This window comes from Dipteris shenzhenensis, chromosome 27 (genome assembly GCF_047967505.1).
Source record: "Dipteris shenzhenensis isolate YYH24624 ecotype China chromosome 27, Dip_SZ_1.0, whole genome shotgun sequence".
Classification (NCBI taxonomy): domain Eukaryota; kingdom Viridiplantae; phylum Streptophyta; class Polypodiopsida; order Gleicheniales; family Dipteridaceae; genus Dipteris; species Dipteris shenzhenensis.
The window spans coordinates 44,429,858-44,443,670 of NC_141622.1; the positions used below are offsets into that span (position 1 = coordinate 44,429,858).

Below are 13,813 nucleotides of genomic sequence, written 5' to 3' on the forward strand. Positions count from 1 at the left end.
ACATCTTTTGGTTCTCTCAAGATTTTGGAGCTTTGGATTCTGGGTTTTTTAGGGATAGCGCTCAACAAGGACCCTAGCGAGCTCCTGCATCAGACCATGCTGACTTTGTATGAGATCTTTTACCTTTCCATGAGACCTCCAAAATACGTTTTATGTATGTATGTATGTATGTACGTACATACGTATACGTATATGTATATGTATGTATGTATGTATATGTATATGTATATGTATATGTATGTATGTATGTATGTATGTATGTATGTATGTCTACTTCTTTCTTTCTTTCTCTCGCCTACTCCATCCCTCCCACCTCTACTTTCCACCCCATCTCTCCTCACCCTCTTCCCTAGGCCCTCTACCCTCCTTTCCATCCCCCCTATGTTTCCTCCCCCTTGACATTCCACCCCCTCCTTATGTTAGTTTCCCCTGAGTTCTCTTTTTTTCCCTTAGTTTCTCCACAATGGATTTTTCTTTCAAAAATATGGAAGCAAGAATGTTTCTCTACACTCTTAGCTTGCATTCATAGATCCCACCCTTCAAGAAGTCAAGCTCGAGATTGGCTGTCTTGACCTTGCATCCTGACCTCTGCAGGCACTTTAGGCGTTTGGATAGAAGTTTCTTTCATATGGTCTTTGATCGGTACGCATTGCACCACAGGTGCTTCAGACTAGCCCTCTAGTCCTCTCTGTTGATGTCGGATTATTTCGATGACCAAGGGTCAAGACCCTGCATGCAGGTTAAGTCAACTTGACCACCGAGGGTGAAGGCCATGCATGTAGGTTAGGATAAGTTAGCTTGAACTGAGACCGTTTGAAAGGCGCATGATCAACACCGACAGTTGAGGCGGTGTGACCCCAAATAATAGGAAAGGCCAACTTAGGCCAACAAAGGGATGCCAATCAGTAGCAGCAGTCTAGAATAGGAAGGCGGCACCCTCAATCGCCTGAGGCTGAAGGTACTAAAGAGTGAGTCTGAGTTAGGACGGACTCACTCACTCAACTGCTTGTACACGCCCCCTAGTTTTGTCTTGTTAGGATCTGCATATGCTAGTAGGAGTTGAGCCAAACTACTCTTAGTGAGGGTTAAGCCTTAATTGGAGTGTCTGAGCATTGAGTCTGCATTAATAAAAGTGTTGTTTTCTTTCTATATCGCCTTTTCCATTCTTGCAAACTTGTATTCACGACACTCTTAACCACCCGTCTCCATGCGGTTTCACCCACGACACACAAAACGCCCTTCTTATGTTTTCTTGGTGTCTTATTCTACAACCAAAGCGCCGTGAAAATCCTGCACAACGAGCAGCCAACGTAGGCCAAAGAGAGCATCGTCCTGCAAGTTCTATGCACACACGTCAACCTGAGCACTGGGTCACTGGTTAATAAAGGGTGAGAAAAAGACCGTTAACATTTGGCAATCCTGCTGGGGAATCACCCACTACAAGTTTAATTGGGAAATTCAATGGATTGTGTTTAGAATTGGATCCATAGGCAGCATACGCATTGCATTTGCGGTCCGATCTAAGAACGAACGTGACGCATGGCGTTGTTAGAGCTTCAAAGCAAGCCAGGAGATATAATTGGTGCCTAATTCGTTGTGGTTGTACACTGAGTAATGCAGCTGCGGAACATCCTCAGGAAAGCCTAAGAGGTTTCCTGCCACTCAACTCACAGCCCAGCACCCTATCGACACCATGTGGCTGAGCACCGCATTCAGAAACAGGTTCGCATCACAAACACGTACCTCATCTCACCAATAAATGAATTTTGTTTCTCGTAATTGGGCAACTCCGAGTTTTGACACAACGCAGAGGATGCCACCCTGCAAAAGCGAACTTTTACGAGAGATCCATGTGCTTCGTCCTACCTAGTATTTAAGATTGAAACACTTGTATGCTGATCAGACGGCCAACTGACAGCAGGGATCTGGATCTCTGTCCCTTCTGTCCTTTACCTTTGCGCACTCTCCCGCAGCAACAATGTAGCTATATCTCTATTTATTTTCTCATCTCAGACAGCAGCCTTGGGTGTGGATGCCTGCTTTAATGGCCCCCAACCCTTAGCTTTTATTGTCTGTAGTTTTATTGTGTCTACATAGACCCTTCAGTCTTTCAAAGATGGTAATAAACTTTATTCTTTCTTTCTTTCTTTCCCGTGCATACATGCGTGCCTCTATATATGTGCAAACACATCCAGATCAAAGCATGTATGGCTCCACAAGCCTTTGATAGCTAACTGATGGGTTCTCTCCCTAATGGCCACCATCTTATTCCTATTAAGCAAGATGACCTACAAATAAATATGGATGCATATAGATTATAGATGTTCCTCTCACTTCTCCCTTTCTTCTCCTCTCCTTTCCCCTCTCTCCCTCTCAGCTTGCCCCTCTCCCTCTCAGCCCTTCATGTATCAATATTGATCCTTCCTCTTCTCACCCTTGTGGGAATCTCAAGTCTTCAGTACTTACTATCCCAACCACCAATGAACTTGCCACCGACAAAAACGTAAGGAACATTCTTTTGCCCTGTCCACTTTATAAGTTCAGACTGCAGCTCCGTCCCGTCAACTACAAAATCCAACCTCAACGTTAGCTCAAGATTTCTCTATCAGGATGAAAAGTTATCCAATCAAATGTCCATCATATTTAGAGCCTAAAACAGATTTGAAAACTGATCGATAGAAATAAAAGAGCTCACAATTTTGAAGTATCATATTGTCAAGTAGACGATCTTGCAAAGACCAGCATAAATGCTTATGCAAAAAATGATTCTTTATAATATGAAGTGAGATATATTTTAACTTGGGTCAAACTTCCACCCCTTTTGTATGTACATGAAGGATACTTCTGTTCATGGAATACTGCAAACGATAAAGTATGTGTACAATCCATGTATGATAGATTTAGTATTACCATTACTTGAAGCTTTGATTTGGATTGTGCCAGGCACTTACATAGTTGCAGAGGGTTTCACAAATAAATGATCAAGTTCTCTGAATCATATTTGCATACAACGGTATTTTGAAGCAGTTAAAAGTCACATACCATGTAATAAACCTCTTTTTCTTTCCCCAAAAAGAAGAAGTTCCTTAACTAACCTTTACAGTCAAACTATGTAATTTAAAAACATCAAAAGACTGTAAACTATTCAAGAAATATTTAGAAAAGCTTAAGAGTATGAATAGGCAGGAGGACTTCAGCCATGGACACTCTGTTCAGCTTCAAGAGCATACATCTTGATTATATAGACGGCAACAACTTGCAAGCTAGTCTCAGGCCTTCCTCGCAAAGGAGAATAGATTATAAGGGCCACGTGTTTATTAAGTTGATCCAAACCACAGCCCTTGCACGACCACTATGTGCCTGAGGGTTAGCTCTGAGTAGATTATGTATCTATAAATAGAAAGTGTCTCTTTTGAGAGTGCCTCTTTCCACAGAGGTGTGTGCCTCTTGTGAAGAGTTATGCCTCACGGGATGTGTCCCATCATAAGGGCCTACCTTATCCACAAAAAGGTAGGAAAGGAATTAAACCATGAATCATGCCATCGTAGTCATGGTACACTATGAAGCAAAGGGAAACGATAATGATAACAGACAGGAAGAAAGGTTTATCGACATCTGCCAAAGACCAAAAAGGCCTATGAGACCAAAATCTGACAATATCCTGTGTAGGGGAACTGGAGGTGTCTAGTATACCCCCCCTAAACTGCAAATGGAATAAAATGAAACAACTGAAGTATCTGAGGTATAATGCTGAAATGCTACTGGTACTCTAGCCATGGTCAGATTTAGGATCCGGTGGGCTCGGTTATCTCTGAAAGATGTATGAAATCTGCACCTGTCACCCCCTGATCTGCCCTGTGTCTCGTGTGTGGGAGAGGTGTGCTGGAGTCTGCCAAGAAGTGGGCTGACGATGAGAGGCAGAAACAGTCTGTACTGGCTCTATCATAAGGGACTCAAGATGTACTACATATTATGTCTGAAGTATGTTATGTGATGCATATAATGGGGCAACTCTTGAACAGAGAGTGTAAGAGAAACACTTGAAGACTTGTGTGTCCCAAAGGGTATGTGCATGAAGAGTGTGAAGGGGTTGCGAGTGGGTACATTCCAATGCATGAGTAAAAGCTTCTCTTCTTAAATGTGTGCTTCTTTGGAAGAGTTATAGCTCTTCATTGGCTATCTGATAAGTCATAAGTTGCTTGTGACATCCCCTCCCAGTGAAAAGAGTTTAAGCTCTTCATTGACTATCTCATTAAAGGAATAAGTCGTAACTTGTGATACCCCTCCCAATCTTTAAGAAGACCTTGGTGGACATGATGAACCAATGTAAAGTGAATCGCATATGATGCTCGAATTACTACTGTAAAAGGTCAGGGTACTGCAGCATGTCCATAAGAATACTCAAAATTACACCACTGAACGAGGGACTCGGTGATGAGTCGATGTCATGTCTCTTGCTGTCGATAGTCCAGAATGCACACAGGAATTAAAAAGTTATTGTGTTCAATCTCTGGAACATAGTTGGTTGGCACTAGAACATCTGCATCACTCGGAACAAAAGCTTTAACTACTGAATGTGAAATGTAGGATGAATTTCTCTTAAATGGTGGTAAATCCAACTTGTAACTCAATGTTGAGGGTTTCTCTAAAATCCGGGATGGCCCGCTAGTATCATGACCGCCCACAGTCTGGGATGCATACCTGCCTACATGCAGTCTTTGCACAAAGCTTCCTGCCCCTCTAATGGCGCTATAATCTGTCTGCAATCCTGCCCCATGATAGTGCCCATGTGTGGCCCAAAGGATGGCCAACACCATGTCTGCTCACAGTGGGATGGATCTGCCCTAAGACATAGATCATAATACAACTCCAGAAGGAAATCTGTTAGATGCCCACATGGCACCCTCTCTCTCCATCCATATCCCCTATCATGCTACAGGTGTCACTCTCCTCATTTGGAGGCTTAAAAACAGGGAGTGACCCTTATGTTCTGGCATGCTACCCATGTGTTAGCTGTCCACATGGCAGTCCTCATGTTGGGGCACATCTGCCCAGATCTGCCCCTGAGGTAATGCCCACGTGAAGTGCTCTCTTGCATCCCAATTCTATTAAGGTTCCAATTCCCTTTACTCTCCTCACCTTTTTTTTATCCAGAGAAAAGAACTTTCTATTAATGCTTGAGAAACCAACCATACAAAACAGCTATCCTAGAGGCATTGATTGTGGGAAAAGAGAAAAAACAACAATTGGTTGTCTGGAATACCAGTTTGTTTCCAAAGAACTCAGCGCACTACCTAGGGAATCTCTAGAATAGGGGCTAGCAACCGGGCTGGAGGTCTATCCATCCAGCAAATACCTCGCTCAGTAACAATATAAAAGATGCATGCATGCCAAGCCTTGCAGAAACGCTCACGTCTTTCGGTGGTCGCCCTCAATCCTGAAGTCTTGTGCTCCCAAATGGCACACAGGGTGTAAATGATATCCTGCTAGATGGCTACAAGGGTGGCTGCCGGGCGAACCTGATGGCCTTCCATCACAAAATTGCAATGGGCAACCCATGAGACCGCCTTGAACTAGCTATGTAGAGCGGGTGCCACTTTATTCCTAGTCCTTCACAGCATTTATTAAATTCACATAGAGAAACTCAGAACAGTGGACAGGTTGAGGGGCCAAGGGGGGGCGGGGATCCGCCATAGGCTAATTATATTCCAACACAATCCACCTTCAGGTTTACCTGAACAAGACCTAGGGACCAAGACAATCAAACAAAAACTGACCACATGTAAGACCTGGTCTCAGCATGTGGTCAGTGCGAATATATATTACAAAGGTTGAATTCATATAGTGCTTCACTGTACAATGAAGTGCATATCAATCTTACCCAACTAGGGCCTAGATTGATCAGAATAAAATAGCACTCAACCAATCACCCTTACCCAACTAGCGTCTAGGGAATTGGGTGTGATATCATATGTGCACGGCATCAGTCAATCCCATTTAACTGAGGGGGTTGCTCTGAAGGATTTATCTTAGCAGGGAGTGATCTCGCAGTAGAGGCTGTAGGACAATTGCAGCACAGCAAATACCTGTTGTAGTCTGTAGATTCTTGTCAGACCAGAGTTTTCTGACAGAGATTTATGGCCAAAACTCAGTTCTGCATAGATATCACTGTCAGGGGATAATCAGCAAGTGGAAATGGGCTGGGAAGCAATTCGAATGGCAGTGTGAGAGAGCTATGGTGAGCTCAACAGAAGAAAGTGAGGCAGAAGACTAAACTGAGGTGAAAAGGGGAGCCGGGCTGCAGGTCATCGGAAGGTGTGCAGCAGTGCTGGATTCTTAGAGTTTGACAATCAGCAGCAGTAAGGTGTGAAGATACTTCAGCAGGGCATGGAGATGATTCAGCAGGGTATGGACAGGGAGTAGAGGGGGGCAGCAAGCTGCAGCAGGGAAATGGGCTGGAACCCAACGTTGTAGAGGAGGTTCTTTTATAGGGGTTGAGGTGGAGCTAGGGCCGCATACACTTGTCGCACAGGGTGTGCAAGTGCTTCAATTCACCCAAGGCCCTCTCTTGTAAGGTTCAATCAACGTCCCATGGGCCTTGTGATCACCAACCTTTGATTTGAAGAAAAGATATTATGAAATCACGACTTCTATTGCCCCTTTTGAATAAGTTGTTCTCCTTCTCAAGCTCTTCGACATGGTACCCTCATTTCCAAAATGCACCAACTTGATTTCATTACGCTGTTTACTAAAAACAGTAATAGAGTAAATCAAAGGTACAATTGAGCTCTGATGCATCACCCAAGCCATGAATAGCCTTTATATCTCTGCATAGGTCTCACAGGGAAGACCTATTAGTGCAAAAATCTTGGCTAGTTCGTTTAATGGGCACTAGCTAAAACTAGCACACCGGCCAACTGGTGCCCGTCACATATTTGGAACTTAATGCTCCTGAAGAGCTTCTTCGTAGTGTCCTTTTTTATTGAAACTTTCTTCTTGGTGAAGTATTTTGCCGCTGACTAAAAAAAGTAGAGGACCATTCCACGACTAATTGGACAACTTCTTCCAAGGGTGGACATGTTCACCTTCTTTGGGCATCCTTGGTGTCGTTTTGCCCAAAGTGCCCTGTGAATCACACCTTCATTTCTCTGGTGGAGTAAACTGCCAAGTGAATCAAATTTTAGTCAAAATAAATCCTTAAAAATTTATGTAGAGACCTAGAGATGCAATACTATCAAAACGGGTTAGGTTTAGGTAGTCTGCATCCTCCTATGAAAGCATGATCTAACATTTATAACCATGCGCATAGGGAGGTGTCATTAGATGTGCAATTAGTGCACAGTCTTGGCAAGGTTGCCCCTAAGAAGACCTACCTCGAGTCTTTCCACCTTATGAATTGTGTGGTTTTTCATCCCATCAATTCTAGGATATTGGTACACATTAGGGATTTTCAGTGTCCACGGCTTTATTTGCACAACAAAAACCACATCCCCATGACAGCCTCTCTCATCCTTTGGGTGGTTGTAGGGTCATTTGACCTTAGATTTGATTCCTTTTGTGTGTAACATCACATGTGAGGACTAGAGATATTCCTCCACTGACCTCACCTATGATGCAATGCCCAACCCCGATAAATGAGGCATTGTATTTGTTGCATCTTGTCAATCCATTGCCTCTCTCTCTATGCCCATCATGTGCTTGCTTGTCTACATCTCCCTCTCACCATGCGATCTAACAATTGATTCATGTCTGAGAGACATCTCGATTACTCCAACATTGATTGTTCTAGCAAACACCATATAGTTGCAGATTGCCCTAGTCAAAGCGAAGTAAAACCAAATTGCCAAAGTGTAAGCAGCTTATGAAGCAAGTTCATGGCATGCAAGTGTTTCCAATTCCTCAAAATTTTGACTATAAGGAAGTAGAAGTCTTTTATGAGAATGAGATACATGCCTAATTTATTTGTTCGGCCCTGTGGTGGCAGTCAGCTTTTGGTCCCCATGATCTAGTAAGAATGCATGGAATACTTAATGGGAAGAGGGTTACGGTGGATGACAGTGCCATTAATAACGCTCTAAACTACTCTCTCATTAAGAAGTATAAGTAACCAAGAAGTCCCACGTGAAATGTACAATCTTGTTATTAAAGGTACATAGTCTTGTTATTAAAGGCCGAAACCCAAAACATCTGGACAATGGATACTAATATCGTATGTGGATTCTTCATAAATGGTAAGAAACACAAGCTAAGAGTGAAAGTATAAACCTTGAGGATGTGATTGGATACACAAAGATCTATGATGATACCATGGCTAAGGGGAGCGCTTCGCAGAAACTCAGCCTACCATGAGTTTCGAGTAAAATAATCTTAGGCAGAAGAGCCGCTTACTTCCTACTAGGGCTATGCAGACTCAAGCCCTGCGTCCTTCATAGACTCCCACTCAAACGACTACAAGGTGAGTAAAGAAAGATGAACGAGCCCTTCAATACATGAAGGAAGTTCATTGCTTCCTTTGCGGGTAAATGGGGTGTATGCGGATGCACTGTCCAAGGAAAGCAAAGAATGCTACTTTGATCAAGGTCAAAGGTCTATCTCTTCCGTTCATACCATAATCTTAGGTCAAAGTCTTTGCAAGAAAGTCATACCATAGTCTTAGGTCAAATTCTTTGCAAGAAAGATTGTAACTTTAATATGAATGTGTCCAAACCCAACGATATACGGGTCCATCATGGGTAGAACCATGCACATCCTAATTTTCTTTATTTTCCAATGAAAAGACTTCTATCAAGTAGGAAAGAGCAAATGCTCATGGCAAGAGTACATCATGCATAGCATGAAAATAAAAGACCTTGAGTGGGTCAAAAACCTGCTCATCAAGAAGAGACAATAATGAAGGAACATAGTGGAGTAGGGAGAAGAGGTAGGGTAGGAGGGGAAGAGAGCTATAGGACGGAAGCAAAGGAAACAACTAGAAAGTATGAAAGACATAATGAAAGAGCATGAACCAAAAGAAAGTACTCACATGTAGACCAAATTGCTTGTAGGCTTGATTAGATTGAATGACTTGACAAGCGACAAGCACAAGCCTTTATAGGATAGGCACACATACTAGAGTGCACAAATGTATATGGGATGGCTCCCAATATGACACGTGGCACTCACACATAAGACTCTATTGAAAATCATAGTAGAACACACTAAAACACACTCAACTTAACTTCATGTTCTAACACCCCCCATGAAGGAAAGGTGAGGGACTACTGGAATGGAACCAAGAACGGAACATGACAATGACGGACTACTAATCTGTGCACCCCAAGTTATTCAGAGGCTAAAGTCTGAGCATGTCAGTGGTTGATCTAAGCACTCTCATGGCTTGAGACTCAGCATGACTCAGAAGCTCATGTCTTAGCATGGCTACATGACCAGCTCATAGGTCTAAGAATACACCACCATCTTGGAACTCGGCTAGGCCTAATAAAGAGACCCTATCAAAGCCAATACATGGCTCAACAATACATCCCCCTCCTAGCTCCAAAACAGGGTGACATGGAGCCACACACCATAGATAGCAAAACATCATTTTAGGAGGACTATCCAAGGTTAAGAACCTTTATTGACTCCATATATAAAATAGAAAATATTTCATTCATTTTATGCATAGCAAGGGCAGAGAACCCATAAAAGATCCCCAAGTAGCTGCCTGCACAAATGCGCACATCTCCCAGTGAATGAAGTTCATGGCGAGAATGCCCTTGAAGATATGTCGATATCGGCCATGGGAGCAGCTACCAAGGGCTATTACTCCATGACTCTCAAAATGGCAGGTGGAGAGTCACCGAAGTTAGAGTATCTCCTCATGTGAGAGATTATGCTTTAGGAAGGTCTTAACATTGATATGGATCAGTGTCAGTGTCTAATCCTTTACACTAAACTGGTAGAAGAAAATTAGGGATTCTGCACTTTTAGGGTTTCTCACAAAAATTAGAGTTTTCAAATATTTAGGGCTTTTCAAAATTTGTTGCAGGAAAGTGTCCTAGCCACATTCAGGAGCCCTCTGATCGTGGAAACCCCTAGAAAACTTGAGAAATCAGAGATAGTGGAATTTAACAAAGTAAGCTGATAACAGTGGCGGCAGCTCCGAGGGTAGAAGCAGCAGCTGGCAGCAGTCCCAAGGTGAGAAAATCAATGTAGCAGCAGCAGCAATCCCCAAAATAGGAGAACTTCCATGTTCTCTTGATCCTGCCATCTGGATAGGTTATTCGGAGTTTCGCCTCAAAGCTACTCTGACACTTGGATAAGTCAAATCAATCCCGAACCTGTGTTGGCTGCACAGAATCAGTAGAAAATTGATTCGCAACTACAACAGGCGTCTTCCCTTTGCACGAATAAGAATGAATCAGATTTGTTGCATCTTGCCTGTGTCTAGCTGTTCGATTTGCCTACATACAAGTTGCTCTCAGCCAGGAATCGTCACTACCAAAGAAAGTGATGAAGCTAAGCTTGGATACCACTGAAATCAGTCTGAAAGCCCTAAAACGAATCTGTAATCAGCCTGAAAATCATAAAAACTTCACATCGTCAGTTTTAACAGTCCATCACGGTGCAGGCACACAAAATTTCCTCCCAGCCAACCTTGGTGGTAGCAAAACTCTAAAATACTCCACATACGTGAAGGCTCCAGCTTGCAGATTCCACCAAGCTCCAATTCCCTAGATAGATCCAGTATGCCACATGTCTACATTTGAGGGCATCTCCTCAATGCATCATTTACCCCTCTCTTGGGATAACATTGAAATCATTTGCCCCTTGGCACATTTAATGCATTTAGATCCCTTAGCCTTAGATCCACCTAGTCTTGTGCCATGTCACCCTCACCAAGGACCTTGACCTTAATTGCTTTTTGATCATTTACGTGAAGCCCAAACAAATATAATACAAACATTGATCCTTTAAAGGAAAAAGTCAACAAACCCTTCCGAGGTCATGTTGCCTCAACTTGAGCGTAACATTCCTTCCCTCTTCAGGCATCAGCGTCCTCGATGATAAAGTTTGGGAACACTCTCCGTAACTAGTATACGAATTCCTAGTTAGCTTCTGATAGAAATAAACCATGCCATGCAACCAACACCGTGGGTATCTTCCGATTGCGTACTTGCATTGTTCCTCGGTCCAGAATTCTTGTTGGTTTGCGTCCTGCATTATCCCCTATCTCCTAAAACAAAACAACACCCTCGATTAGTGAGTCTGTATGCAAAAATTTCTTTAAACGAGAAACATGAAACACTTGGTGCACCTTACAACCTTGTGGTAATTCTAATTTATAGGCCACCTTGCCTATTCTTTTTAGAATTAACCATGGTCCACAATATCGGGGTGATAACTTAGCACACTCTCTTGCAATCAAAGACTTAAGAGTGCGAAGGAACTCTGAGAAAAACTTTTTCTCCTTCCTTAAATTCTCTAACGGATCTGTTTTCCTCTATCCATAGCTTGGCGGATGTTAGCTCTCGCAAGTGCTAGCATCTCCCGCATCTGAACCACAAAGTTCGCAGCACTAGGTACTTTCTGAGGTACTCCAACTGCAGTTGGATTTGCTGGTCTATAACCATAGTTCAGCTCAAACGGACTAAACCTTGTAGAGGAATGTTTTCTATCATTGCACGCAAATTCCAACATTGGCAACCACTTGTCCCATGTATGTTGCCTCAATGACACATATGCTCTAAGCATATCCTCTAAAATTTGGTTGATTCTTTCCGTCTGACCATCCGTTTCTGGATGATCCCCACTACTCATTCCCAACTCAGTCCTTAATGTCTTAAACACTACAGTCCAAAAATGACTGGTAAATTTGACATTCCTGTCTGACACTATGGATTTGGGTAATCCATGCAAACGAAATATATGTTTAATAAATAAATCCGCCACTTGCGGGTACTAACAGACTCTCTAGTTGGAATGAAGTGAGCCATCTTGTTAAGACGATCACCTATCACAAAGATAGAATCATATCCACCTTGTGTCGTAGGCAGACCTACAATAAAGTCCATGGAAATGCTCTCCCACCTACCTAGTGGTATTTCCAAAGGTTGTAAAAGTCCGCGTGGCTTCGCCCGCTCTGCCTTACTTACCTGACATGAAAAACGACGTGTCACATATTCATTTTTGGCCAAAAGAAATCTTGCTTCACGAGATCATATGTTTTCTTGAATCCTGGATGTCCCGCACATGGGCTATCATGACATTGTTGAATGACTCTCTGCCTGAGATCATTCTGATACTTTTACCTTGCCATTTCTTTTCAGCACACCATCTCTTATGGTATATCTTGCATAAGTTTGGCCTTTTCTGAATGCCAGGTCATCCTTTTCCCCGGGTTTGAATACACAAGCCTTAGGCCAAAGACTCTGGACGAGCTCGTCCACCTTTTAAGTTTCTCTTATCTCGATCATTAAAGCACTTTCTGATACCGTGAAACTCATATTATGCATAATACGTGACAATGCATCAGCAACTTTATTATCCTTCCCTCTTCGGTACCGAATCGTCAAGTTAAACTCCTGCATGAGTTCTGCCCACCTGGCTTGGCGGCCTCTCAAGTCAGGTTGTTTACAAAAATGTTTCAGAGTATCATGATCAACATTAACATAAAACTCTGACCCATACAAATAATGTCTCCATGTTTTCAGAGCATGGACAACAGCATACAACTCTAATTCATGAGTTGGCCAATTTCGTTGAGAGGGAGAAAGCTTCTTGCTTTCAAAGGCTACTGGCCTTCGCTCTTGGAGGAGAACTGCTCCTACCGCAATGCCACTTGCATCGGTTTCAATGAAAAACGGTTTCTGGGGATCAACTATTTTTAACACCGGTCCTGAGACCACAGCTTGTTTTATGGTGTTAAAACTTTCATGTTGATTCTGTCCCCATATAAAAGGTACTTTATCTAAGGTCAGATCAGTCAATGGCGATACTATTTCGGAATATCCTTTGATATGCCTTCGATAAAATTGGACAAATCCCAAGAATGATCGCAAAGCGATCAAACTCTGAGGGATTGGCTAAGTCAATATCGCAGTCACTTTCTTTGGATCCATTCCTATCTCCTCATGAGTAATAATGAATCCTAAATATTCAAGTCTTACCATACACAATACAGTTTTATTTTTATTTACATAAAGACTGGCTTTCCTCAAAGTATTGAACACTATTCTTAAGTGTTCGTGATGCTCAGCAATACTTTTGTTGAACACAAGAATATCGTCAATAAAATATACTACAACCTTCCTGATATACGGACGTAGTAAATCGTTCATAAGCATGACGAATGTAGCTGGAGCATTGGTAAGTCCAAACGGCATTACCAAAAACTCATAATGTCCAAACCTGCTTCTAAAAGCGGTTTATGCACATCCTCGGCTCTAATACGGATCTAATGGTAGCCACATTTAAGATCTATCTTACTGAAAATTATGGCCCCATGTAACGCATTTAGCAAATCGTTGATCCAAGCCATCGGATACCTGTGCTTAATAGTGATATTATTCAATGCTCTGTAATCTATACAAAGGCGAAAAGTATCATCTTTCTTTTTTTTTAATATCACCGGCGAAGCAAAAGGTGAGAAACTGGGTTGAATCTGCCCCAGCTTGAGGTATTCTTCCAGTTGTCTTCGTACCTCCGCTTCTTCGATAAAACTTTACCTATAGGGAGGTCTATTTACAGGATCTGCCCCCGGGATTAGTTCAATCTTATGCTGAACATTCCGCTCTAGAGGTAACCCATAAGGTAACTCATCCCTAAAACAATC

The 13,813-nt window shown here is 42.5% G+C and overlaps 1 protein-coding gene across 1 annotated transcript in view; it reads right to left on the reverse strand.

Annotated features, from left to right (window-relative positions):
• Window positions 1–13,813, reverse strand: part of LOC147884362 (glutaredoxin-like) — a 53,946-nt gene that overhangs the window by 24,739 nt on the left and 15,394 nt on the right. The window contains exon 3 of the mRNA XM_087398075.1: window positions 2,467–2,565. Coding sequence (XP_087254201.1) covers window positions 2,467–2,565 — 99 coding nt within the window. The remainder of the gene's footprint in view (window positions 1–2,466; window positions 2,566–13,813) is intronic.